Here is a 27,877-nt window from a genome sequence, read left to right on the forward strand (position 1 = left end):
TTAATTTTTGTGATACTTAATTTCGAAATCAGGGACTCCTTCCTGTGACACCCTGCAAGTTGACAATAGTGTTTGGCGTTATTTGGAAGAAGAGTGGTAGATAGGTGACAGTATTATAATGAACATCTGTTAAATAGACTTGCCTAGAAGTATTATAGAAGAGATGGAGAAAGGGATGGATGGGAAAGAAGTAGTAGGTTAACATGAAAGAAATCGATGATCAAGTAATGTGGCCTCTGTTTGACATACTACTGGCTGATCTGGAGTGGAACAAGATAGCTGAGACTGGGAGAGATACCTTCATAGTTAATAAAGATTTGTAGCAGATATAATAACTAGAAGATTATTTCATCCTGGCCTCAAAATGTATGAAAAGTAGCTCCACAATAATGAAATTACAGAATAGAGGAAGAGCACTCACTCACCTGCAGCTGATTGATGCTTCGCATGTAACACCATAGAAAAGTTCACTAAATATTGAGGTGTTGGTCGTTTTGCAGTTTATCTCTCCCTCTCTCTCTCTCTCTCTCTCTCTCTCTCTCTCTCTCTCTCTCTCTCTCCCTCTCTCTCTCTCTCTCTCTCTCTCTCTCTCTCTCCCTCCCCCCTCCACCCCACCCCTCCATCCCCTCTCCCTCTTATTGTCCATGCTGACTGGTGTGGGAACGTAGGACGGGAGTATGACATTTGGGATGGAATAAGATGTGTGTAAGGATGGTTAGATAATGGGTAGCAGAAGATGAGGAGGACGAATTTGCCTGTAGATGTCAGTAGTAAAATGAGGTTAAAATAATGAGTGAAACGCGAGACAGAGAGAGAAAGAGATGGTGAAAGGAGGGAGGAGGTGCATGGTGAAGGTATGTTTGTAACTGTTGTAGTTCAGAGGAGCTGATATTGGTGAGGAGGGCCTCAGAATGATACAAGTTCTGTAGTAGCTGCTGATGAAGTCACTGGCATTGTTGCATGTTTTACGTTCAGTGATCGGATAGCATCACAGTGTGAGCTCTGCTGCCTGAGTGATGATAAGTAAAATATTAAACCAAATCTTACACACTATTGGGATTCATGCAAAAGAATCATTAATAGTGCAATGTTTTTGATTTTCTTGAGGACAGAAAAGCTTACGACTGCTACTGAGTCCGAGTGTTCCACATGTAGTTAATGTGATGCATGTTTCAACAATTTGTACCTGTAGCTCTTGGTCTTCCCATTGCCAATGCACCTTTGCAGTACTCTGTTGTTTGTTTTTCCAACCACGGCTTCTTACGATGTATTTTTAGTGAAGTTGGAGCAGAGGAGTTGCAAGATAATTAATAAGAAAAATCCATTTTTTATCCCACAAAATACTGACTCTGCTATTTACAGCAGATTAAATTGTCTGTGTGTTATCAGGTGCAGAACCACCAGCTCCTGCCTGCTGCTTTATTTACCATTTTATTTCTGGTATCAAGTTGCAACAGTGTCTCATTCACAATAACAAATCAGTGCACTAAATTAGTAGGATTCTTTTAAAACAAGGTATTGCTGAGGAATCCGCTTTCTGATTTGTGCTTTGTTTTCTTTCAACAAATGTGGCATTTGACTTTCACTGAGCTTTCTCATAGTTATTACTTCATATAAAATGTAAAATACTCTTCCCTCAGACAATCAAATAGGCTGGAACAGAAGGAGGTCTTGAGGCAGGGAAGTGCACTTTTACCTTTGTGGGTGAAGGCTGAGATAATGACTGGACTGGCACATGAAGAAAAGATGAAAGCAATGTTGTTTGCTGACAATGTGATGATTTAGGCATATAAAGAAGAGTATGGCAATGAATAGTACAAGGATATGGGACGAAATTTAGCATAAGTAAGTGTGATATGATGATCACAACTATAATAACAACTGGTGGGGAACAACAGAGGAAGGCTGGGAGTTTCATATATCTGGGAAGCCTGCTACAGGAGAAACAACAGAGAAATAAATGAGGAGGGTTGGTGAGCATAAGCATTCTGGATGAGTGTTAGAAGCCTTATGGAGAGTGAGGATGTACTCAAAACAGGAAAAGGGTTATTTATTGGGTGCAGTGAATTCGAAATCCAGAGATATACTTACGGGATTTGGATAATGGCAGGGAGAGAGAGATACAAAACCCAAGTTAGTGAGATGAAATTCTTTGGAAATAGTATTGGAGTGACAAGGATGGACAGGTTGAGGAATGAGAGGTTCAGGGAATCAGTGGTAGACGAACTAATACAGGGTGGGATAGAGAAATCAAGGCTTAGACGATATCGACATAGGAGAAGAGGAGACACCGGAAGATATACGAGATGAAAGAAAGGGAAAAATACAAATGGAAGACCGAGAGACAAGTGTCTGAAAGGAGGGAAAGACTGCATGCAAAGAAAGGAGAGGACTGCAGCAAGGTGGAGATGGGAGAGTGGTGGAAAGAAAGAAGGTGATGGAGAGGCTTGTGCTTCCAACAGATGTGGCCAACAGCTGTACAAGATGATGGTGGTAGTGGTAGTGGTAGTGGTGGTGATGATGATGATGATGATGATGATGATGATGATGATTCTTTCCTCTGAAATACCTGTGCCATCAGTCATTGGGGATACCTTTAATCCCCACTTGCTCACTACACATTGCCCACTTTTTCATCCTTTTGCGTGTGGTTGAACTTTTGAGACTTATTTCATACGAATCATTTTCAAGACAAGTTGTCGTATATGAATTCTTCACTATTGTAGATGAAAGTATAAATTTCTTATAAGTTTTCACATACTTTAGACAAACTACTTTTGGTGGTAAACCAACCAGAACAACTTTGATGGCAGCATGATATTCCAGTTTGTCCATTTGAATGGAAGACACACAATTGGACTTCTGTAAACTGCTGCATGAACAACAGTGTTTTGCAGACATAACATTATTACTGAAGCACAAACATAAAAACAAGACTTCACAACATCAACAGTATCTTGTTGCAGTCCGAGAAAACTTCTACCACCCCAATAACTTTTTTAGTTTTGTGTGTGTGTGTGTGTGTGTGTGTGTGTGTGTGTGTGTGTGTGTGTGTGTTTGTGTTTATCTAAAGATATAAATGCAGTAGTCACAGCCTGTGTTGTCACTGTAAATGAAATTTAATTTATAAGTTAATTGCAATTTCTAATCATCCACAGAAGATTTACATCATACCAGATATTATGACTTAGGAGTGGAAATTTGTCAGTAATGATCTCATTATAAATTAAACTTTTTCTTATTCATATTTTAATTCTCATTTAATGTATTCAGCTATAACTTTGATAATTAGGTCTCTCCTAGGTTATTGTTAAAGTTGTGTTATTTTTGTAGGTTATGCCCAATGGAAACTTAGTTTTCCCACCATTTCGAGCCGAAGACTACCGACAAGAGGTACATGCACAGGTTTACGTGTGTCTGGCAAAAAATTCAGTTGGTTCTATTCATTCAAGGGATGTTAATGTCAGAGCAGGTATGTCAGATATTAAATATGTAGTTTTATTGATATAAAAGAATCTACAGTGGATTGTGAAGCAAGGTGCAGAAATTATTACATACTGTCATAGCAGACTTACTTCTGAAATTTTGTAGATTAGTCAGCCAAATGACAAAGTACTGCATATTTTAATACCAGGGAAAAAGGACACAGCTAATTTAGATGTGCTCAAATTATTTTCCTAATGTAAATTGGAGTAATAAATGTATCGGTGTTCATTTTGTCATGTTGAGGGACACCTGAATGAATTTTATGTCTATCTTTCTTTTCATGCCTGTTAAAATGTTTGTAAATTGCGGTGAAATTAAGATTTCAGAATGCACCAGTTAAGTTATTTCTCAAGAAAAAACACAAACTATCTGTTTGAAATATGCAGTACAAGATAAGTACCTTGGTTTAATAGTATCTGGATACTTCTAAATGTTACTATGTATGTAAGCCGTAAGAGCTATACTCATGTATGTTGATTCTAGCTCTTTGGAAGCCCCCACATCCTTGTTAAGAGCTAGTTATTATGCACAGAACATTTTTCTCTGATTACATCAGTGATTTGGAGAGTGCATTTCGAGATAGCCAGCTTTTGAGTTAGCAGGTAATCTGAGGGGCCAAATTAACATTTTAGAAAGTGAGTATTGGCTGTAACATTTTTTGTCAGCACATTGTCTTGGATGATTTTAACATTGTATTTCCACATGCATGCTGGATTTAAACCCATCATTCTGTGAACCAGTTGATGGATCTGGGGCATTGGTGGTCTAAACAGCAAATATGGATGTTGTGAACAAGTGGTACAGTGCGGCTTGCAAATATTGGAAACGTATGCTCAATAGAGATTCTTTTCATTTACATATTTATTTATTGCCAGAGTAATACCGGGTGGGTGCCCTTTATCAGTGGTATCTGCATTACAGAAGACAAGTATCTAATTATATAACATTTGCAATAACCATATTACTTTTGGATACTATGTGCTTGCAACTGATGACATGCTTAAAATCCAAAGATATCGACTGAGCTGTTTATTTGTTAGATTGTATAATTTCATTTATAAAATATTTATCTATGCTAACAACATTTCTAAACAGAGGATCGTGTTTTAGCACCAAAGATTTATGAGAATACTTTGTGGAAATTTATATGAACTTCTTCTTCTTAAGTCAGTTTATTTGTTCAAAATAATATCATGATGTTTCATCAAATATGTGGAAATTTCGATATGTGAAACGTTTGTAATGTGGAACATAAATATGGTATGAAATGAAAAAATGTTACCCTCATATGTTCAAATTAAAATGTATTTCTTTCAATGGTTTAGCTATTATTTCTCTTCAGTATGTCCTTACAAATGTTTGCATAAAGTTTCATTGCCCTACTATCACTCGTTTTTCATGGGGCCCTCTCAAGTAGCGAAAATTTAATTACAACCACCCTGTATTTTGAAAGATACTTCGTCTTGTGTAATGCAAATTCTGCTAATGAAGGGCATGTGTTTCATACTAGTCCAACGATAAATAAAGAAAGGTGATCTCTATTGTGCAGCTTGTGGGGGTGGGGGGAGGGGGGGGGAGCGGGCGGGGGGGGGGGGGGGGCAGTAGGTGGGTAGGTGGGCGCGTGAGAGTGCACACACACATGACAGAGAGAGTGAGAGAGAGAGAGAGAGAGAGAGAGAGAGAGAGAGAGAGAGAGATTTATTGTGTTCAATGTGTAAAAGGACCATAATTTATCTGCAATATATTGATGACAAAATTGTATTCTAGGACTTCAGTCTCATACATGTTCACAGCTTTATTACTGGGTCTCTCATATGGTGTAGATATGAACTGCTCTAAATCAGTACAAAACATTTTTGTGTTTCAAAATCCTACTCTTTCTAAAATTCATTTGTCAAATTAAACTACTCATAATAGTAAAAAGAACCAAATCCTGTGTAGGTCGTGAATATCATTGAAAAATTAAAAGTAAGTAGCAGTTTACAGTACTCTCATGTATCATCTAGATCAGGGGTTCCCAAACTTTTCCTCCAAAGGAACACTTTCAGAATCCTGGTAAACTGGCGGAACATCTTGTTAATTTGTAAGTTAATTCAATTTCAAAAAATGGGTAAAACTTGTTTTATTCAGTGATTACTTCAATTTTAAATTGGAACTAGTAACACAAAAATAAAATTAAAAAAATAGTATTGTCCAAATGTCGAAAAAAAGTCATGATGTTAATAGGTTTAGTAGAGTGTTTACTCACTTCCTGCGGAACTCACTTCCTGTGGAGCACAGTTTGGGAAACCCTCATCTAGAGGAATGAAACTACAGAAAATCTGAGATGGAATAACAACAATATATTGGCAATCATGACACAGAGGAAATGATGAATGACAAACAGGCACATGTACAAGTAGACCGTAAGATACTGTTGAGCTGTCTTTGTCAGATGTAGAAAACACACACACACACACACACACACACACACACACACACACACGTGGCTACTGTAGCCATGTGTTTAAGAGCGAGAGAGAGAGAGAGAGAGAGAGAGAGAGAGAGAGAGAGAGTGTGTGTGTGTGTGTGTGTGTGTGTGTGTGTGTGTGTGTGTGCGCGCGCGTGCACATGCTTGCGCTTTACATCTGACGAAGGACTTAGCCCCATAGTTCAGTAATATCCTACAGTCTACTTCTATGTATGACTGTCTGCTACTCAGTGCCTCCTCTATATGGAGAGTAGTAATCCAAACTAATTCATATTGTTGCTGCTATGTAGAGGATGATTCAGGAGGCTTGCACACAGCAGGTAATATAATCCATGACATTTTTTAAACTGTTGTACTGCCATTACTGCTGTAGTAACAGTCATTAGTTTATTAACAGACATTAAAAAACATTTATATTTTTTTATACTGGAAAATCCATACTGAAAATTAGACAGTGTAATGAGTGGAGTGCCGCTCGCTGTATAACTCAGGCACTGGGCAGTCAACAAACTAGATTGAAACCACTTCTCTGCTTTTGAATACTGTCCTTCCTCTGAGTTAACAGACTAACAAGGCACACACACACACACACACACACACACACACACACACACACACACACACTTGCTTGGCTGTGGCAGTGACTCCTCTCTCTCTCTCTCGCTCTCTCTCTCTCTCCTTCTTCTTTTTCTTCTTCTTCTTCTTTTTTTCCTTATTCTTTTTTACTTTCACTCCAATTGTTCCATAGTGGGTCCTCCAGGATGTAGAACATGTCAGAAAAACAATAATACATGACAAATATTGACAACTAAAACAAATAAGATAATGTACTTTCCACAGGTCCCAAGTGGAATGATCTTTTTTTTTATGAATACTATATGAAAGGATCATTTTACAACACTCATTTACTAAGATCGCATTAATGCACTGAATTTAAAATTTTAAAAAATCTTTTTATTTATTTATGGGGTAATAAACATATAATAGAACTACTACAGTATTTATTTACAATGAACACATTACGCACTGAAATGGTGCAGCAGCTACTAATGGCCATTAAAATTGCTACACCAAGAAGCAATGCAGATGATAAATGGGCATTCATTGGACAGATATATTTTACTAGAGCTGACATGTGATTACATTTTCACGCAATTTGGGTGCATAGAACCTGAGAAATCAGTACCCAAAACAACCACCTCTGGCCTTAATAACAGCCTTGATACGCCTGGGCATTGAGTCAAACAGAGCTTGGATGGCGTGTACAGGTACAGCTGCCCATGCAGCTTCAACACGATACCACAGTTCATCAAGAGTAGTGACTGGCGTATTGTGACGAGCCAATTGCTCAGCCACCCTTGACCAGATGTTTTCAATTGGTGAGAGATGTGGAGAATGTGCTGGCCAGGGCAGCAGTCGAACATTTTCTGCATCCAGAAAGGCCCGTACAGGACCTGCAACATGCGGTCGTGCATTATCTTGCTGAAATGTACGGTTTCACAGGGATCGAATGAAGGGTAGAACCATGTGTTGTAACACATCTGCAATGTAATGTCCACTGTTCAAAGTGCCGTCAATGCGAACAAGAGGTGACCGAAACGTGTAACCAATGGCACCCCGTACCATAACGCCGGATCATACGCCAGTATGGCGATGACAAATGCACGCTTCCAATGTGCGTTCACCGCGATGTCGCCAAACACGGATGTGACCATCATGATGCTGTAAAAAGAACCTGGATTCATCCGAAAAAAATGACATTTTGCCATTCGTGCACCCAGGTTCGTCGTTGAATACGCCATCGCAAGCGCTCCTGTCTGTGATGCAGCGTCAAGGGTAATTGCAGCCACAGTCTCCGAGCTGATAGTTCATGCTGCTACAAACGTCATCGAACTGTTCGTGCACATGGTTGTTGTCTTGCAAACGACCCCATCTGTTGACTCAGGGATCGAGACGTCGCTGCACGATCCATTACAGCCATGTGGATAAGATGCCTGTCATCTCAACAGCTAGTGATACGAGGCCATTGGGATCCAGCACGGCGTTCCGTATTACCCTCCTGAATCCACTGATTCCATATTCTGCTAACAGTCATTGGATCTCAACCAACGCGAGCAGCAATGTCGCGATACGATAAACCACAATCGCAGTAGGCTACAATCCAACCTTTATCAAAGTCGAAAACGTGATGGTACGCATTTCTCCTTGTTACACGAGGCATCACAACAACGTTTCACCAGGCAATGCCGGTCAACTGCTGTTTGTGTATGAGAAATCGGTTGGAAACTTTCCTCATGTCAACATGTTGTGGGTGTTGCTACCGGTGCCAACCTTGTGTCAATGCTCTGAAAAGCTAATCATTTGCATATCACAGCATCTTCTTCCTGTCGGTTAAATTTCACATCTGTAGCACGTCATCTTAGTGGTGTAGCAATTTTAATGGCCAGTAGAGAGAGAGAGAGAGAGAGAGAGAGAGAGAGAGAGAGAGAGATACACGCCACCACTAAATCCGTTAGGATTCTCTTAACCTGAATTTCATTGGTTGTTAAGCTTTTTATGGCTGCTGGCAAGTTATTGAAAATGTGTGTTCCTGAATAACGCACACCTTTTTGTACAAGAGTAAGTGACTTTAAATCCTGGTGAAGATTATTCTTTTTTCTAATATTGATACCATGAACTGAGCTGTTGGCTTGAAAAAGTGATATATTTTTAATGACAATTTCATTAAGGAATAAATCAATTGGGAAGCAGTAGTTAGTATCCCTATTTTCCTAAACAGGCTGCAGAATGTTTTTGAGTTCACACCACATGTAACTCTTATTGCACTTTTTTTTTGCCTGGAAAATTTTAGCTTGATTTAATGAATTATCCCAAAAAATAATCCCATATGACATTATAGGGTGAATGTAAGCATAGTATGCCAACTTTTTCATTTTTTATCCCCTATGTCTGACAGAATTCACATTGCAAATAGAGATTTGTTTAAGACTCTTCAGCAGTTCAGTAGTGTGCTCCTCTCAGTTGAATTTATTATCAAGCTGTAATGCCAAGAATTTAACACTGTCCACTTCTTCTATCCGCTTGTCATCATATGTTAGGCATGTACTCGTGTGACACCCCTAACAAGTTCTGAACTGCATGTAGTGTGTTTTTTCAAAGTTTAGTGACAATGAATTGACTAGGAACCAGTGATATTGTCCACAAATATTTTATTAACTGATCTTTCTAAGATTATACTTGATTTCCTATTTATTGCAATGTTTGTATCATTGGCAAATAAAACACATTTGGTATCTGGTCATGTTCCTGATGAAAGGTCATTGCTATACACAAGAAAAAGCAAGGGCCCTGAGATGGTATCTTGTGGGACCCCACATGTAATTAGTTCCCAGTTGGATGGTGCCTGATAGCCTAATACATGTCTCTTTCCTAACAACACCCTTTGTTTCCTGCCAGAGTTATAAGATTTGAACCATTTTGCAGCATTTCCTGTTACACCATAATATTATAATTTAATGAAAAGGATATTGTGATTTACCAGTTGCCTGCAATTTTTTGTCTAATGAATTAAGTACATTTTCATTGTAAGTGTAGATAGCTTTCTCAATATCAGAACCCTTTAGAAATCTGAACTGTGACTTTGGCAGTATGTTATTTGTGATAAGATAGTTATAAAGCCAATTGTACATTACCTTTTCTAAAATTTTTGAGAATGCTTGCAAAAGTGAAATTGGATGGAAATTTGACACTATTTGTTTATCTCCCTGCCTAAACAGTGGCTTAACACAGCATATTTCAACCATTTAGGAAATATTCCACTGATAAATGACTGGTTACATAGATAAAAATACCAGAGAATGAAAGTTGCTACTCACCATATAGCGGAGATGCTGAGTCGTGATAGGCACAATAAAAAGATTCACACAATCATAGCTTTTGGCCATTAAGGCCATTGTCGGCAGTAGACACACATACATTGTTTTTCCATTGTTTGGATACACAGGTAGCTTAATATGTTACTTAACTCAGAATCAAATTCTTTAATTAATGTCGTTGATATTTCATCATACCCACTGGATGTTTTTGATTTTAAAGATTTTATGATGGACATTACTTGTGCTGGGATAGTGAGGGTAAAATTCATATTATGAAAGTTACTTGAAATGTGTGGTCTGAGGTATCCCATGGCAGCATCTACAAAACCTGACAACCCCATCTTTTTCGGTAACAGTTATAAAATGTTTGTTAAAAAGTTCTGCAACACTATACACATCTGTCACCATTGTATCATTTACTCTTAATGCTATTTGCCCTTCTTCATGTCTGGTTCTACCAGTCTCCTCCTTCACTATATCCCATATTGTCTTTATTTTGTTATCTAAATAGCTCTCTTTTCCTTGTAATATATTTGCTTTGAAGTCCATATTACAATCTTTAATATTTTGCAGTATTTCTTGTAATGTGCTATAGCATCAACATCAGAAGTGTTTCGGATTGAAAGATACAGTTTTCTTTTTGTTTTACAAGATACCTCTATTCCTTGAGTAAGCCATGGATTCTTTGTAGACTTTGCTCTAACCTTGGTTAGTTTTGGGGAAAACTGTGTTCAAGTAAGGTAAGCACTTTATTAGAAAAGTGTTACATTTTTCATTCATACCATGAGCACTGTACACATCACTCAGGTGAATGTCTCTGAGGAGTGTCCTAAAATAATCAATTTTTGGTGTATTGATTACCCTCTTGAGTTCAGATTTAACAGATTTTATATCCTGCTCAGTATTAACATTTAACAGAAGGAACTACATGCCATGGTCTGAGAGGCCATTGACTATGGTCTGAGAGGCCATTGACTATTGGTTTTGTAATATAATTTTGTTCATTGGACTTTTCTATAAAGATATTATCAGTGGCTGTCTGTGAGCAATTGGCTACCCTAATTGGGAACTTTACAGTGGGAATTAAGCAAAATGATAGTGTTACTAACTCAAATAAGTTCTTGTTGGGAGAGTCTTTAAGGAAATCTACATCAAAGTCACCAACAACCACTATTGCTTTGTTTTTGGTTGTTAAATGGCCCAGTACAGCTTCTAGGTAGTTTATGAACAGATTAAAGTTACCTGCAGATGCTTGATATACACTTAATATTATGAAGGATTTTTTATGAAATTCTACGTCTGTTAGACATGCTTCCACATGCTGTTCAAGGCAAAGTTTATGTCTGACTATGTTCTTAAATTTATGACAGTTCCTGATGAATGTGGCAACTCCCCCTTTCCCCATTTCTGCTCTACTAAAGTGAGATGCTAACCTAAATCCTGTAACAATTAAAAGTTCTATACCACTGGTCACATGATGTTCAGAGAGGCAGATTATGTCAGCTGGGTTTGAGGACTCTGATTTATCTATGCAGCTAATTAATTCATTAATTTTATTTCTCAGTCTTCGAATATTTTGATGCTGTGAAGAGAGCTTACATTTCACATTGACTGAGTTAAAATTGGGTAGAGTTGAAATTCCTGCTGAGTGTTGAAAATTCTGAACCAACAGCTGTTTATGCTGATGAAATAAACTAGAATTATGTTTTGTGGTTCCATTCTCAAACTGAAGGTTTCTCTCAATCCTAACCTCTCTTAAAACTTGGTTTCTTTCTGTCCTCCCTACCCTAAAGAGGAGTCTTTTCTGATCCCTATAACCCTGATATTTTATCACTCATGACACTGCCTCCGTCCTTTAACTTTACTGCTATTTTATCAGCCAGTTTACCCTTCCCTTTCTTCTCTCTCTCTCTCTCTCTCTCTCTCTCTCTCTCTCTCTCTCTCTCTCTCTCTGTGTGTGTGTGTGTGTGTGTGTGTGTGTGTGTGTGTGTGTGTGTGTGTTTAATGTCTCAGCTGCATGCTGAGTAAGTGGTTACCTTCCATCATGTGTATTGTTATATGTATGTTATTTGGCTGATTTGTCTTGTTTCTGCACCTTGTGTGTTGTGCCTTAAATGAAATACTTATGTAAAAAAGGAAGCACACAGTCAGAAAGTATCATTGTGATAACAGTTGCTTTTCTTGTAAGGTACTTGAACTGGATTTCACACATTTATAAGAATGATTATGGTATTTGAGTCAGATATTTGTACATAGCTTTATTTAGAACAGGGGTTGGCAACCATTTAATATCGACAGTCTGCATGGTCAGAACCTCAATATTTTCTGGGCTGCACATGTTTCCAGTGGAGGAGTTGATGAAATAATGAGAAAGCACATTTTCAGTAATTATATTAAGAAACTAAACATGGTACAAATACAGTGTCATTGTAATAACAGCTTGATTACACATGATCTGTTGGCAAATAGAAATTCCATTTGAGAAAAATATATGAAGGAGAATGAATTTTCAGAATTTTTGAAACTATTAATTGTGGACAACAGAATTTAGCTACATTTATCAGTGATGAATGATACAGCTAGTTGTCAAAATAAGCTGAAGCAATATGGACTTAGATAAAGCAAGGATTGACACAAGAAAAATGCTGATGCACTGAAAAAAATTTCTCCACTACGAGATCAAACATTTGATTTTAAATTCTGTTACCTACGGATGGAAAGATTTCATCAATCAGTCAGAATTAATAAATAAGAAAGACACCACCCTTTATTCTAACATGCTAGTGGCATATCTACAACTTTTGGTGACCTTTCAGAACTTGAGAAAAGTTGTTTGTCAATCAAATGTCACCATCTTACATTCCTTATTTTCAAGGTTTTTTGCATTGTAATCACAGAAGTTTTACATCAGTTATGTAGTGTGTTCACCTGAATGGCGAAAGTTAGTCAAACAAAATTTAACATATTTTGTATGATATACTTCATTTAAAATAAAACTTCTATAACTTGAGCAATACAATTTGTAATAGAATTACTTTGATTCATTCGTTAGTCAAAAGATAAGCTCTGTTATACTGTTAGGTTACATTTTAAAAAGAATGGATAATTTGATAAGTGTAGTCAGTTTTAAGATGCTTGGGCTTGCAAACTGGACATCAACTTGACTATATCAACTTTAGTTGCACTGATTCTTACAATGTGATGCACATGTTCATCTGTGTCAGTTGCATTGCAGACTTAATTATTTTATTTTTAGGAAAGTTCTCTCACAAGTTTGAGTGCTGCTGAAGGTTGTGCACATGCCAGCCTCAGACTTTTTTAATTTCATAAAGGATTCTAGAAGATGGGTGTTAAATACAACTCTTTTGTTGTTGCTGAACAAGTCTTTCAGTGCATCATTTGCTTGTTGTCAGTTACATTCATCTGTAAATTTTCTGAAATATTCAGGGCATCCTTTCTAAAATGATTTTGGAACAATTAAATCTTATGGGCATAATAATGAAGTTCAACACATTACTCTTCAAATTGCATTATTCCAAAATATAGACATTTCATCCAGATGTTAAATAATATAGTTAATTCTTATGTTGTACAAAATAGCATCTTTCTTAAAAATTTTGCACCTCATCTTATTTTCTTCTTCTTCTTCTTACAAATATTTTACTGGAGCACTGTTGTTTTTTGCTACCTGAAACAACTATTTCAACTTCTGATGTAATTATTGCTCACTGCAAAATTTCAAATATGATAATAATAATAATAATAATAATAATAATAATAATAATAATAATTTTGGAAGCTCATGTAATGTTTTTGATGCCTGAGGAGCAGTACCTGGATAGGAGTAGACATTTCTGTAGATTCCTGTGTGTCGAAGTCTGTATGTTACAGTGACAATTGAGAAATGAAGATAGTTAGTATATCTTTTGTATTCATGTCACCACGTAGCTGCAATAAAATTGCACTTGTGATAAAAAAAGTAACCACAACTGAATGCTACAATAAATGGTTTAGCAACCTGTAAGTGGCATGCAGCCCACATTTTCTTTCAATACTTCATCCATTCATGGAGATCCAGACTGATGACCTTAGTAGTTTAGTCCCTTCAAGCAACAAACCAACCGATGAACCAGACAAAAATCTGAAAAGGCAGGACATAGTTTTTATTTAAAAACAAAACAAGAAAGCAAAATAGATTTTGCTGAACCCCATTTTGAGAATGTATGATGTGAAGAGGAATGAAGCATAGGCCATAAATGTCCAATTTTGAACAACCAAAATATTTCAGATGTGATGGACAAACAGAAATGGCCTTGTCTATGAAGAAAAGAATTAGAGAGTGATAGAAGGTGGATGAAATATAAATAACATGATGAGGAGGAAGGAGAATTCAGAGGAAGTGAAGGGGAAATGAAATAAAAAAAAAAAAAACATTGTAATACCACCAAAATCTGTATTGTTAATATTTTTTATTTTTTCAACTTGTTTTGATGTAAGTAATCATCAGGTGGACAAATATTATCGATATGAGATGAGAGAACTTTTCATTAAAAGGCATCAAAAGTGAAGGCATATCACAGGAGTCTTCTGTATCCAGCATCGTTGGATTGCAGTGTAGTTCAGTTTGTATTTGTTGACATCAACTGAATATTGGATAATCACTTTGTCATCTTACATACTTAACAGTACTTTTCTTTCTCTTCTATATAAGCAGCCCATTTCAAACATGCTGATGACATTTGACTGTTGTTTCCTGAAGCTTCTTAAGTAGTTCAGAAATATGAAATAAAGTTGAAGGGGTTAGCAAGTCATCCTGGTTGATGGGAAGTAATGAAAGCAGTTACAGTAAAATATCTAACTATATTAAAATTTATAATTTGGGCAGTTTCATAATAAAGAAACCATTGGTCTGCTGTAGAACATTCTATGTTATACGTTGTGATCTGAGTCTGTGTGCTTCCTTTTTCCCTTTCTTGCTGTTAATTTTTTCAGTGATTATGGTACAGACATTGAACAATAAATGGGAGGAAACTTTATAATAGAAGAGAATTTCAATATTTTAGAAGCAAATTTAAAGATTTTAATATTGGATTAAATAATTTGGTGGACAGTTGCCAGGCTGGTTCTCCTTACACTGCAGAAGATGTAAATGTAGTGTAAACTTATTATGTTTGTCAAATTGTGACCAAACGTATCTTGAGACCAAGAAGTTTCCACCCTCTTAGATTAGATGGAGTAGGTGGGAGCTGAAATCCCTGATCATACTGAATTAGTTTGTATGTGCTCTCCATTAATCACACTGGGACTGTTTATCACTTTTTCTGTGAAACTCAAGAAAACAGTATTGATTAAGAAGCAGGTCCCTAAAGTGGCATCACTCTGAAAGGGTTGCATAATTCTGGGGAATCACAAGAATTTAATTTTTACAATTGAAGCTACAGTATAAACCTCTCATGTTACTTTTGCAGAGAGATTCATTTCATTCAAGTTTTTTCAATGTGTGTACCATGAACATAGCACTTGTACTTATATGTAAAAATAAATGTTCATATCACATTTTTTATTACAAATATGTGAAATTTTAAGAAAAGTTACTTAGCGGCTTGAAATAATATATGTGATTCTCACTGCATATCTAAAGTTGAGTATGAACATTTTGTAAATGACCTTTGTCCAACATTTTTTACAGGACCCAAGTCTCATCACTACATGTTCGGATGTCTTTCCTCTTGTTTTTTTATGTTCACTTATTTACACATGTGCAAGTGTGTGCGCGCCCACACACACACACACACACACACACACACACACACACATTAATAATATTCTTACCCTTAGATATTAGGCCTACTATTTTTCCTCCACACATATTTTCATTGAAGTTTTGGGGTTGACAATTGAGAGAAGTTAGTTACAATAAGAACAAAGAGGAGCTATCATGTGCATTTCTCTTAGTGAAGCCATTATCAAAACTAATTCCAATCATTGCAGTATTCCATCTGCATTGATATAATTAATTATATTGTTGTCTATGAAAACTTTCTACTGATTTTTGTCTGTCCTCTGTTGCTCTCATTCGTTGTCAGATGTGATTTTTATTTCATAAGCTGAAGAACTATTTTTTGTCACAGTTATGACATTGCATTGTTTTAATTCTGAGGTTGATGAGTTTGGGAGCATTTGTTGCAGATGAGCTGCCATACAGTTTCATGACAGGTGTGTATCTGTGTCTCAAAAACAATGTAGACAAGATGATTTCTTATCAACTATTCGAAAACAATGTTATCACACTCAGTACTTTCAGTGATACGTAAACACATGCATGGAAATTCATATTGGTGTATGAGGTGTGAAGAAACTGATTTGAGGGAGCAACAGAAACAGTACTTGGCTCCAGAGAGCAAAACTGTGCTGTGGATACTAATTATATTCAGATTTAAGGATTACTCTGAAACATCCCGAAATGAAACCTCAAGGAATTTGAAAGAAAGGGAGGAGGAAAGCTTAGGCCGAAGAGGGCAGCAGACCAATAAAGCAAAGGAAACATCACATGCAACCATAGACTGAGACAGACATGTGTGTGCAGCATTTAAATATAAATAAGAGTGTAGTTTCACAACAAAAACACTTGCAGAGAAATAAGCCAAGAGATGTGTAATGGTTGTATTTTGTCCTTTACCTTATTGCAGTATACAGTTATGGCTTTAAGTGCAAGCTTGTTAATGGTTTACCTTTTTCCAAGACCCTCCTCTGGGTTTTTTTAGTCTAACAGATTCTGAAGTGAGAAGTACTGTACCTAAAAGATAAGAGTCTTCTCTGATGATATATACCAAACTGGTTCATTCTATTTATCTATTCAAACCTTCATTATTTGACAAACTTATGAAGTGGTTAAGACATGGGATTCATGTTCGGTAGCAATGGGATTCAGATTCCATCTGGTTATCCTGTTTTATTTATTTGCTTAGATAGGTTCATTAGGAATTGATTGAGTACTCCAGTTCTAGTCAGTTTGATGTTGACAGTACTCTAAAACCTTCCTTCTTTACTTGCACAAATAACTGTTGCAGAATATTTTAATGAACCATTCATACCATTTAGGATATAATTGATTTCAGCATCAGATGAACTGACATGACTGACTGGCTGTTGTTATTCTTTATTCATGAACTGTAACAATGCCTGCAATAGCTTGAGCTCTCATTGTTTTATTATTGTCTCTCTTTTGAAGGGCACATCTATCAGTTATGTGGATAACTTGTGCAGAGACCTGCTAGCAGAATAGGAAAAGAAACCAAATGATACTTACGTCAAAGGCCTTTCATCATTTGCTGAACTTCATATATCATAAATTCACATTTTATTAGCCATTTCTCAAGTGAATCCGCTATCTAAAGTATTCCAGAATTTTCTTAAAAACATTGTAGTAAACAGGTTAATCAAAACTTGAAGTCCATCTTTGTATGAAGACTGATTTTAAAGCAAACCATTTTATAACATAAGTAACAAAAAAGTTGTATAGGTACAGAAAATGGTGAAAATCTCCTATTTTGAAAACTAGAGTAATTAATTTTGATCTAAATGAAATAACAGCCCAACAGAAAACTGTTAAATGTGCAAAACTGTTAAAACTGTATGAATAGAATCTGTAAATGTGCTAAGATTGTTGAAGTAATGTTTTCTTTAGAAACACAACAAAACCCAAAAGCGGCTGTTGTAAAACAGGCAGGAAGTTTATAAACTAAGTTTACCAGAGACTGGACATTATTTGCGTGAGTGATTTTCCCTATACCTCTTCATGACCTCTCTTCCTTTTTTGATCGTATTAGGAGGACACTAATGTTAAGCGCCAGATAAAATTTTTCTCCTAAAAACCTAAAAATATCATCAAGATAAGGGATATTGTACTAAGAAATATGTATAACTACTGCATTAACACTTTTCTCTTCATTGATTACAATTTCTAGCATCTCCTTCCTTTAATGTTTGGTTACAAAATTGTTTACTCTCTCCATTCCTTGAAAATCTACTTCTTTGGTTTTCAGACATTTTTATGACATGTCATTGCTCTTTGGTTTGTTAACTGTTTCATGTGGTGATGCCTTGAAATCTTCCTATTTTTGCATTACTTGCATTGCGTTCCAAGTAAGTATTTTATGTCTGTTTTCTAAGCTTTTTGTTTAGGTTCTGCTCTTGGTATAGGAATTTACAGTACTGAAAATTCAGGAGGCAATCAGTGTTTTCAGAATAGTGCTTGTTTGGTCCAGATCTATTCTGGGAAGGATGATCATTTTATCCCTTCCCTATATAGTTTGTCATTTAGCTATGGCAGTATTTTTACAAACTTTCAGTTACTTCAGTCTATTCTTGAGGGAATGGCTTATTATACTATGAAATGCACACTCACCGACCCCTCCCCCATCCCCCCCCCCCCCCCCCCCCCCCCACACACACACACACACACACACACACACGCGCGCGCACACACACACTGAGAGAGAAGGTTCCATCCTGCTCGTTTCACACAAAGCTAAAATTATTTCTTCACTTTCTTGCTGAGGCAACAGTAATAACAGATGTTTAGTTTAATGGGGGAAAGGGTAAGTGATTGCTTTCTATATATAATTGCAGTTGTTCAGCAGTTCTATGATACAGATGTAAACAAGGAATATGCAATACGGGGTAATTCTGCAGTGTTGAAATGCCAGGTGCCCTCCTTTGTAGCTGATTTTGTCAGTGTTGTGTCTTGGCATACTGATCAAGGAGAGACATTCTATCCATCAGAAACAAATTACGGTAAATCTAAATTATGGCATATAATTTAAATGTCAAAGAGTCGGAACATCTTAACCCTTGCATTCTCTTAGGAATATTTTAATTTTCAGTTGTTCAGCAGTTTTACCAGACTGAAGTTAACAACGAATATGTGATACGTGGAAATTCAGCAGTTTTGAAATGCAGTATTCCATCATTTGTTGCTGATTTTGTGACTGTGGTTTCCTGGCAAGATGATGTTGGTCATTCATACACATATGGTGACAACTCCTTTCTCAATGGTAACTGCCCTACTCAAACTTTCCAGCAGCTGACTCCTTCATGTAATCAGATCTTCTTTACAGATATCCATGGGAGGCCAAAAGTGTGTGATTTTAATATGTGAGTGTGTAATAGTGTATTTCAACAGACTCATCTTATTAATTTGCATACTGTTTGATCGTCGTTGTAAAAGGTCTCTGTTATTAACTAAGCAGATTATCACTGCTCTGTAGAATTCTTAGACTGAAAACAGTGGGAACTATGAATCTTGCATAACTCATCTTCAGTGTCATATCAGCATGGCAGAATTGGTATCAAAATGTTAAAATCTCTATCAGTCTGTTTTCTTTGTTCTAATTAAATGATCTGAGAAATTGCAGTTCACTACATGTGAATAGTAAAACTGGGAGCAATGAGTAAGGAAAAGGACTACGCATGTGTAAGACAGAGATCGATGAAAGGTAACACAAGTAAAATACATTTTGCAAATGCCAAACTAAGGTGTTTTGCTGTTTCACCTGGCCATGATGGAAAGCCTCAATTGGAACTTATAACCCCTGAAGATAGATCTTACACTCTGAAATATTTGTAGGCAAATAAAAAACTGAAATGTTGATAGTTGATGGACTTTTATTCATAAAACATGTCCATCCATTGCCTCTGATTGCTATTTGCAACTTCCTGGCAGATTAAAACTATGTACCAGACAGAGGCTCGAACTCAGGACCTTTACCTTTTGTGGGGAAGTGCTCTACCATGGATTTGTTAAGGTGTGATGTGGTAGATTGCTTGAGGATAGATTTCCTCACTGTCAGCTGTAATGATAGGCATAAAAAATAGGGTTACCAGACAAGTGCTATTTTTTAATAGATGTGTTGCAACTACAGAATTTTAATAACAAAAATAGTTCAAAGATACAAGTTAGAGTGTGTGTTTGACTCAAGTGAAATTTCATTGAGTTTTCTTCTGTCTTCTAAAAGTATTTTAGGTTGTTCTCATTCCTTTGGAGCTTATCTCAATTTAGTTTATCTTGTACACTGTTTCAAGAAACACTGTTGGCATGTTTGTAAACTGTGTGGTCAATGATATGCATATCACAAGTTGTATCTAAATACCCACATGTGTAGTATGTATACTACATTTGGAGACTTTAGTGTAAAAGTGTCATCCAGAAAATTCATGTTTTTCAGATTTTTCATTTCACTTCCTGTAAAAGTTTGCCATGGCACAAGTTTCGACCATCTTTTCATTTTTTGAGGAGGTCATATGTCTTAATTGGAAATAAACATCAATGTATGTACTTGCCTTAGCCTCTAAGTTTGATCCAGGCTTTAACTATATTCTTCTGAAAATTCTTCAGTTGTAAATCAGTACTACGAAGCAGAAGTCGTGTCAGAATATGTGATACGGGGAAACACTGCTGTTCTGAAATGCACCATTCCGTCATTTGTTGCTGACTTTGTCAAAGTTGAAGCCTGGGTTGGCAGTGATCGGTCTTTGTACCTTCCTTCCTCTGATTATGGTAATTACAGTGTATTTATAATTGATCAGTTAGTTTTGTGTCATTGTGCACATTTACAAATTTGATAGCTTTCATTTTGTTTAGCTATGACATTAATCTGATCAATTTTTCTTTTTGAAGGTTGAGCAGTATACGTTGCAGTCATTGCATGATACTTCAGGTGTGACCATTGGACTTCATCATTCTTGTAATTTTGTCCTTTTTTACAGTGGTTAATCAGTTTTATGAGGCTGAAATCATGACTGAATATGTAATTCGAGGCAATACGGCAATCCTTAAATGCAGCATACCTTCCTTTGTTGCTGATTTTGTTCAAGTTGAGTCATGGATATCTGATACGGGTGAAGTTTACTTTCCAGCTGAAAATCAATATGGTAAAAAAATCAATTCAGTATACTTCATGAAACCCTATATATAAAATAAGAGTACAAAATGTAAAGAGAAAACATGGCGTCAGTTACGTATTGTTTTATTGTGAACAGCAATGTTGGTGTTCCTTCATCTTTCTACTCTGCCAGCCGTGCTGCCGGTTACATTCTAAAATACATGATTTAGTACTTTGAGACTACTGTTAATTTCTGGACTTTTTTTCAGTTGTTTCACAGTACTACGTTACAGAGGCTGAAAATGAGTATGTGATCCGTGGTAACAGTGCTGTTATGAAATGCAAGATTCCTAGTTTCGTAGCAGATTTTGTGACTGTTGACTCATGGATTGCAGATGATGGAACAGTTCATACTCACAATACAGCTAATGACTATGGTAATAGATCAGGCTAACACATCATATCTGTTATAACAAATTAGTTGCTATTATTTTGTAAGTTTAATGTTGTTTCTCTTGCATTGTTCAAGGATTTCCCTTTGTTTGGCGTTGCAGAATGTTCTGTAGGATTTCATGTGGAAAGGTTTAGGCCACATACAGTACAGAAATTGTAAAATACATTAATGTCTACTTGGCTTAAAATTTCAGGATTCCTTTAAATGGAGGACTACTGTCATCTATAGAACTTGCCAAAAACTACTCTTAGTGTCTACTATCATGCACCAACTGAGATGTGTTTTCTCATATGTTTTTCAGCTGAGAAGTAGCAAAAAGGCAGATACCCAGTGAGCCATGATAGCTTGCATATATAGTTGTTGAGCTGCTTTTTTTTTTATTTGCACCTTGATGTCTACAGCTGTGAAGTAATGTTTTATGTGACATACTTAAATGCTTACAGTTGTTACACAGCCTTATGAAGCAGAAGCTGACAATGAATATGTCATTCGTGGAAACACTGCTGTAATGAAATGTGAAGTACCAAGTTTTGTTGCTGATTTTGTGTCTGTTGAAATGTGGATGGATAGCCATGGAAATACATACTACCCTGGCCCTGACTACGGTAATTGTTTCTTTGCTGTAGATATCACTAATGCGTCATGTATTACCTTATTACTGCAGTGGTTCACCAGTTCTACCAAAGCAGAGTGATTGATGAATTTGTACTTCGTGGTAATACTGCAACTTTGAAATGTCTGGTCCCTAGTTTTGTGGCTGATTTTGTGGAAGTTGTCGAGTGGGTCGCAGATGATGGCAGCAGATTCTCCATTTCTGCAGGCAACTCTTATGGTAATATACTAAAAATCCCATATAATAACTAACAACATAGAATTTTCCTTAGGGGAAGGAAAAAAAAGAAAAAACTGCTGGTGCACATTCTGATGTTATTATTGTGTTTATCTTACTTCTGTACTTCACTCCTTTACAACAGTGGTTCTTCTTGGAGCACTGTTTTATTTGCAGTAGATTAGCTAATGTTTGGATTCATTTCAGGTGCTGTTTGCCCATTGGTGTCTTAAGATGCATTGTGTACAGAGATGTGGCCATGAATGTTGTTAAATGGCTATTTTGCCTTATGTTTGCTCACTTCATTTACTTCAATTTTGTTACAGTGGTGAACCAGTATTATGAGGCACAGGTTTATGACGTCTTTGTCATTAAGGGTAATACTGCTGTGTTCAAGTGCAACATCCCATCATTTGTATCTGATTATGTCGAAATAATATCTTGGGAAGATACTCAGGGAACACGGTATCTTCCTCCCACTGATTATGGTATGGATGGGTTTCAATACAGATTTTAATGTATTATATTAAGAAACTTACTCAGAATTGTACTTACAGAGTGACCACGTTATAAATGTCCACGAAAATGAGTCCATGAATCATAGGTATTTGAATCGAGCCTTCCAACTTTTCACAGTGTAAGCAGATATTTTCCTAAAGTGATACCAAATTCTTTAATCCTTCTAGCAGCATTCAGCCTCTCATTAATGGCATGTAAGTTTGACATTTCCCACTTATTTTCAGTTGTGACTCAGCATTATGAAGTGAATGTAATGGATGAACATGTCTTGAGAGGAAATACAGCAATAATTAAGTGTCACATTCCAAGTTTTGTAGCTGATTACGTCTTTGTGTCATCATGGTTGGAGGATACTGGCAGAGAGATCTATATGGACAGCACAGACTATGGTACCAGCAGTGTAGTTATTTTGTTTTTACTTGCAGGTTGACTAGCATTCTACGAAGGCCATGTTATCTTTACATAAATTTGAGTTTCATATGTCACTGAGAGAGATGGTATTTTCACACAGCAGTTCAGAACATTAAAGAATCTGAAAAAAAAGAGAAATTTCATACAACAGATTAAGCAGGCCCATCACCTTTCTTTTCTTAAACATGTTTCATTACCATCTCAAACTGAATGATCATTTCACATTTGGTACAAGAGGTTGAACAGCTGGAGATATACCATCTGTCTTCAGTGTGAGATCTGCAGTGCTTTGCCTTTGAATTGCGTGCAGGGTAGAATTCTTTTGAAGTTTTGAGAGTGATGAAATAACTGAAACTGTATTTGAGGCGAAAACTGGTTGGAAGTCTCTACCTTATAGAGCTGCAGTACTTCAGAGGCAGAGCAACAAAATGCTCCACCTTTTTTAAAGACATTTTCACTTGTGTCTCAAAGTGCATACTTTTCTTTAATTTGTTGTAAGCTTATCTTTTTATTATTGTTTCATTAAAATTGCATGAATATTTTGTGAATTATATTAAGAAGATGCATGCATGAGCATTTATAATTTTTACGTGAATCAAGTGTAAATATTTGTATTACGTTGAGTAAGAATAAAACTTTAATGCATGCATAATGGTTTGTCCTTGAATCAGTGTTCTTGTTAGTGCTATTTTCTGTTTATTTCACTTAAACCATTCTCAATGTTCTCTTTTTTTTGTATGTCATAACTATGCAGCATTAATTTTTGCAACAAATCCCCACTTGCATACATGTATGTTGGAAGACACATTTGATTCAAAATGTATGTGATAATTTACTATTTATTCTACTGATGGCTTGAATTTCATATTTATTACTTAGCATAAATGAAGCTGAAACTGGTGTGTTGCAGACACTTTGAAAAAAGAGAACTGATGTGCTATAGGCCTATGGTACATGTTTGGTTTAAGTGAAAAAAAAAATACATATAGTAATTTGATAAAAACACTCCAGTTCCCAAATAAAACACACACTTTTATATTTTTTAATGGCATTTCTGTCTGGGAAACTGAAGTTTAGAAGGAAAAAATGATTTTGAATCTTTATTTCAGTCTTATGTTAACCCAAATCATTGATAGTTGTTTCACCCAGTGAGTGCCAATATTTTGATATTACAATTTCATATTTAAAATGAAGAGAGATACTGAATGGCTTTGTTATTTTGAAATTGAAAGTTCCTTCTGTTCATTGAACTGTATAGTTTTAATATTATGTATTTATATGCTCTTTGCAGTTAATGATGTAAACTTTAATGTGCTATGAAGAAATTAAATAAAGTAATTGCTTATTCTCTGACTACAAGGTTGTCCTTAACACTTGGGCTAAGTGTGGGTAAAGGATTGAACATTCAATTAAAGTTAAAGCTATGTGCTCAGTTTTCTTTGGGAACTGGATGTTAAAAGTGTAATGTTTTGAAATATAGAAGTTACAAACACATTTTCAGATGGAAAGTACATAGTTTTACCATCGGGTGAATTACATATCAGAGATGTAGGACCTGAAGATGGTTACAAATCATATCAGTGTCGTACAAAACACAGACTTAGTGGAGAAACACGACTAAGTGCAACAAAGGGCCGTCTTGTCATCACTGGTGAGTATCAGTTAAGCAATATCTTTTACAATCAACTGTTGCGAACATAGGGAGAGGTCTCGGAATTCGCGTATTTGGCCAATTGAATCTGTGAGCAGTTGTCTGTTATACATATTCCTTTGCATTTATATAATTTTGTCATGTTGCAAAAGAGGATTTGCTTTTGCTAGTAATTTTAGTGGAAGGTAGTTTCTAAGAGCCTATTGGAGTTTGAACAGAATCTGATTTTTTTTTTTTTAATTATCCAACAAAGTATTATAATTGTCCTTAAACGCATTTGAATGAACGATGGAGCCAACAATCTTTCCATTCTTCTCTCTATGTACCAACAGGAAGAGATAAGGTATCAAATACAGGTCATTGCAGTTGCTGACTTTAGTAAGGTGAGCAGGATGGGTCAGAGAGCAGGGGCATGGGGCAGGATGTAGGTTATTTAATCACTGTAACATGAGGTTAAATGGGCAGCCATTGAAAATTTAGCTGTTGCAAATTCCTCACAAAAATAACAGTATATCTACAAGAAGTGTACTACAATGCATATGTTATGTACTCTCCTGTACAGACCATTTCTGTTTTACAGTCTTGGCAGTATTTAATATTTTAGTCTCTGAAACCCACACAGTCACTGCTGAACTGCTGTACAGACCATTTCTGTTTTACAGTCTTGGCAGTATTTAATATTTTAGTCTCTGAAACCCACACAGTCACTGCTGAACTGCTACCGTGACTCAGCAGTGAGATTGAAAACTTATATATTGTTTTAGGATTGTAAGAGACCACTCACCAAAATCAGAAGAATTGAGTTGTCAACAGGCAAAATGCAAAAGAGAAATAACATTTGCAAGCTTTGTCGAGATAGGGTACAAATACATACATGAACACACACACACACACACACACACACACACACACTCACACTCTTACCTGTGCCCCTACATTATGCCAGGACAAAGCAAGGGCACAGGGGTGTGTGTGTGTGTGTGTGTGTGTGTGTGTGTGTGTGTGTGTGTGTGTGTGTGTGTGTCACTTTGCTTTTGGTGAGTGGTCTTCTTTACTCCTAATTTATTTACATTCTAACAGAACTGTCCTACATATTTACATACTATTTTAATTTATTTTTGCACATTACCTAATGTTTTGATCCCTTATCTCTTTATCTATAGTAAGCAGACATAGGTCATTTGTTTTTAATTTGCTACAAAGTTTACGTGTAAGTAAATTTAGTTTTAATTAAACACAGAAAAAAGTAGAAGTAGAAACATCATCAATTTAATTCATGGCAACAGATCATTAAATACATACAAAACTTATAAAATGTTGTAGTTTTCTGAAACGTGTTTTTCTGTAATAAGATAATGAGGTTAGTAAATCTGAGAAGCTAGAATTGGTATGAAGTGCAGTTGCGAATGCTGACATATGGGAAGGAAATGCCGTGAGAAGGAAGGAAAGATCAGTTATTTACTTCCTCTTTCTGCTCTCCTCTTCCAAATCACTTTTCTCTTACCTACTTCTTGCTGGTAGCTTTCTTTGTACCAAAAGGAAAACTATAAAATGGTGAGACTTTATTACTGTCTGGTACTTATTTTCAGAAAGCAAAAGTCTTGCTGATAGCCACATATAGAAAAGCACGTGATCCTATCCTAGATTTTGGAATTATTAGTAAATTCCTCATTTAGGAGAGAGGGTAGGTTAAAAGGAAAGGCGGATTGCTTAGACCCTGCCTTTTGTGTGCATCTGTCATGTGTTGTTCCCTGTTTTACCATTTATAGTTTCATTTCTTCAATTTTCTCATTTACTAGAGAAAAGATTGGCAGCTTTCAAATAATAATGAACCTTATAATTTTTGTTTGTGTTTTTTGATCTACTGCCATTGGATAAGCAGATATTAATTTTATCTGACTGTGGTTATAGTTTCTGTCTGCACACTGAGTTTTACTTCCATGTGATCATGGCATTAAAATAAACACTGAAAATTTCTGCAGCTATGTATTGAGCGGGGAAAATGTTTTCCTTTAATTTGAATTATTAGAATATGATGATACTTTGTGTAGACTGTAGTATTTTCTGTTTAACAAGAATTCCATAATGGCAGCCTCTGACATTAAGAGCACTTCCTGTTTTTGTTTGCAACTTTAAATCTAACTCTCTCAAATATCAGTAATCGTGAGCAGTTGACATAATGATTGGTGAAAATGCTACAGCAAGTTGTTAGCATTCGTATATGAATATTTTAGAACAGTTTTCTAAGAAGTGAAATACAGTGGACCAGAAAAGAATTTTGTAGTAAGTCATAGCCAAATTGGTTGTTATTTGATCATGACTGATGATAAGTCATCAGCTTCTTCTAAAAATATTTACTACCACTCACAATTGAGTGATACATTACTTAACTTTTGCTTAATATTGTGATGGCTAGCAGTTACTAAAAAGTATTTATTAGTTTTTAAATAATTGTATAAATCTATACTTGAGCAACAGGAGGTATAAATAGTCAGCTAATACATTTAAAGGATAAGAAAGTAACCCAAATAACTGTTTCACCAGTAAAGAGTCATATTTTTTGCAAAGTTTTTAATTATCACTCATATTCTATGTTTATGCATTGTGTCAGCTGTAGAGAGTATTTAGTGTTCTAAAGTGTTCAAAGTGTGGTGTTAATAACTTACTGTACGTGTTGGCCACATTATTTTCCAGCTGCTAATTGTTGGGGATTGTATATAAATTTTATTAACTGATCACTTTAAATTTTACATTTCTGATCTTTGATTTGTAAAGTAACGTATAATGCATGACTACAAATAAATAACTGTGTTTGAAATAAGTTTGAAAATATTTTCAGAACACATTTAAGTGCTTAAATATTTGTACTTGTTGCCTGAATGTTGGGATAGGGTACCCCTGTTTACAAATGGGCACTGTTGTCAGTTTTTTTTTTTTTTTTTGCCGTGTTCAAATAGATGGAAATGCTACAGAAAATTATCAGAAACATTTTTTATAGTCCAAATTTACCAACTCACTGTTTGTAAAATTATCCACTTTCCTCTTGCTCTTCTACTCCATTTGTGGAACACAGCACCAAAGGTAAGTGTGAAGTTTCCAAAAGTGATACACACTAGCAAATCTGGTTCTTTAATTGTATAAAGAGAAGTCATGTATTAAGCATGTGTATAAATAGCAATCACAATCACAAATCCACAATTTTTGGTTTGGCAATATTATTCAGTTTGTGGAGGATGAAAAGAAATTGTGGTCAAAAAGAAGACTTTTCTATTTTGTAGTTTTTTATTGTTTATTTACAT

At 35.9% G+C, this 27,877-nt stretch overlaps 1 protein-coding gene across 1 annotated transcript in view; it reads left to right on the forward strand.

Moving 5' to 3' along the window:
* Positions 1 to 27,877, forward strand: part of LOC126416750 (Down syndrome cell adhesion molecule-like protein Dscam2) — an 859,584-nt gene that overhangs the window by 328,389 nt on the left and 503,318 nt on the right. The window contains exons 4-6 of the mRNA XM_050084589.1: positions 3,334 to 3,472; positions 20,984 to 21,151; positions 24,429 to 24,578. Coding sequence (XP_049940546.1) covers positions 3,334 to 3,472; positions 20,984 to 21,151; positions 24,429 to 24,578 — 457 coding nt within the window. The remainder of the gene's footprint in view (positions 1 to 3,333; positions 3,473 to 20,983; positions 21,152 to 24,428; positions 24,579 to 27,877) is intronic.

This window comes from Schistocerca serialis, chromosome 8, assembly GCF_023864345.2.
Source record: "Schistocerca serialis cubense isolate TAMUIC-IGC-003099 chromosome 8, iqSchSeri2.2, whole genome shotgun sequence".
NCBI lineage: Eukaryota > Metazoa > Arthropoda > Insecta > Orthoptera > Acrididae > Schistocerca > Schistocerca serialis.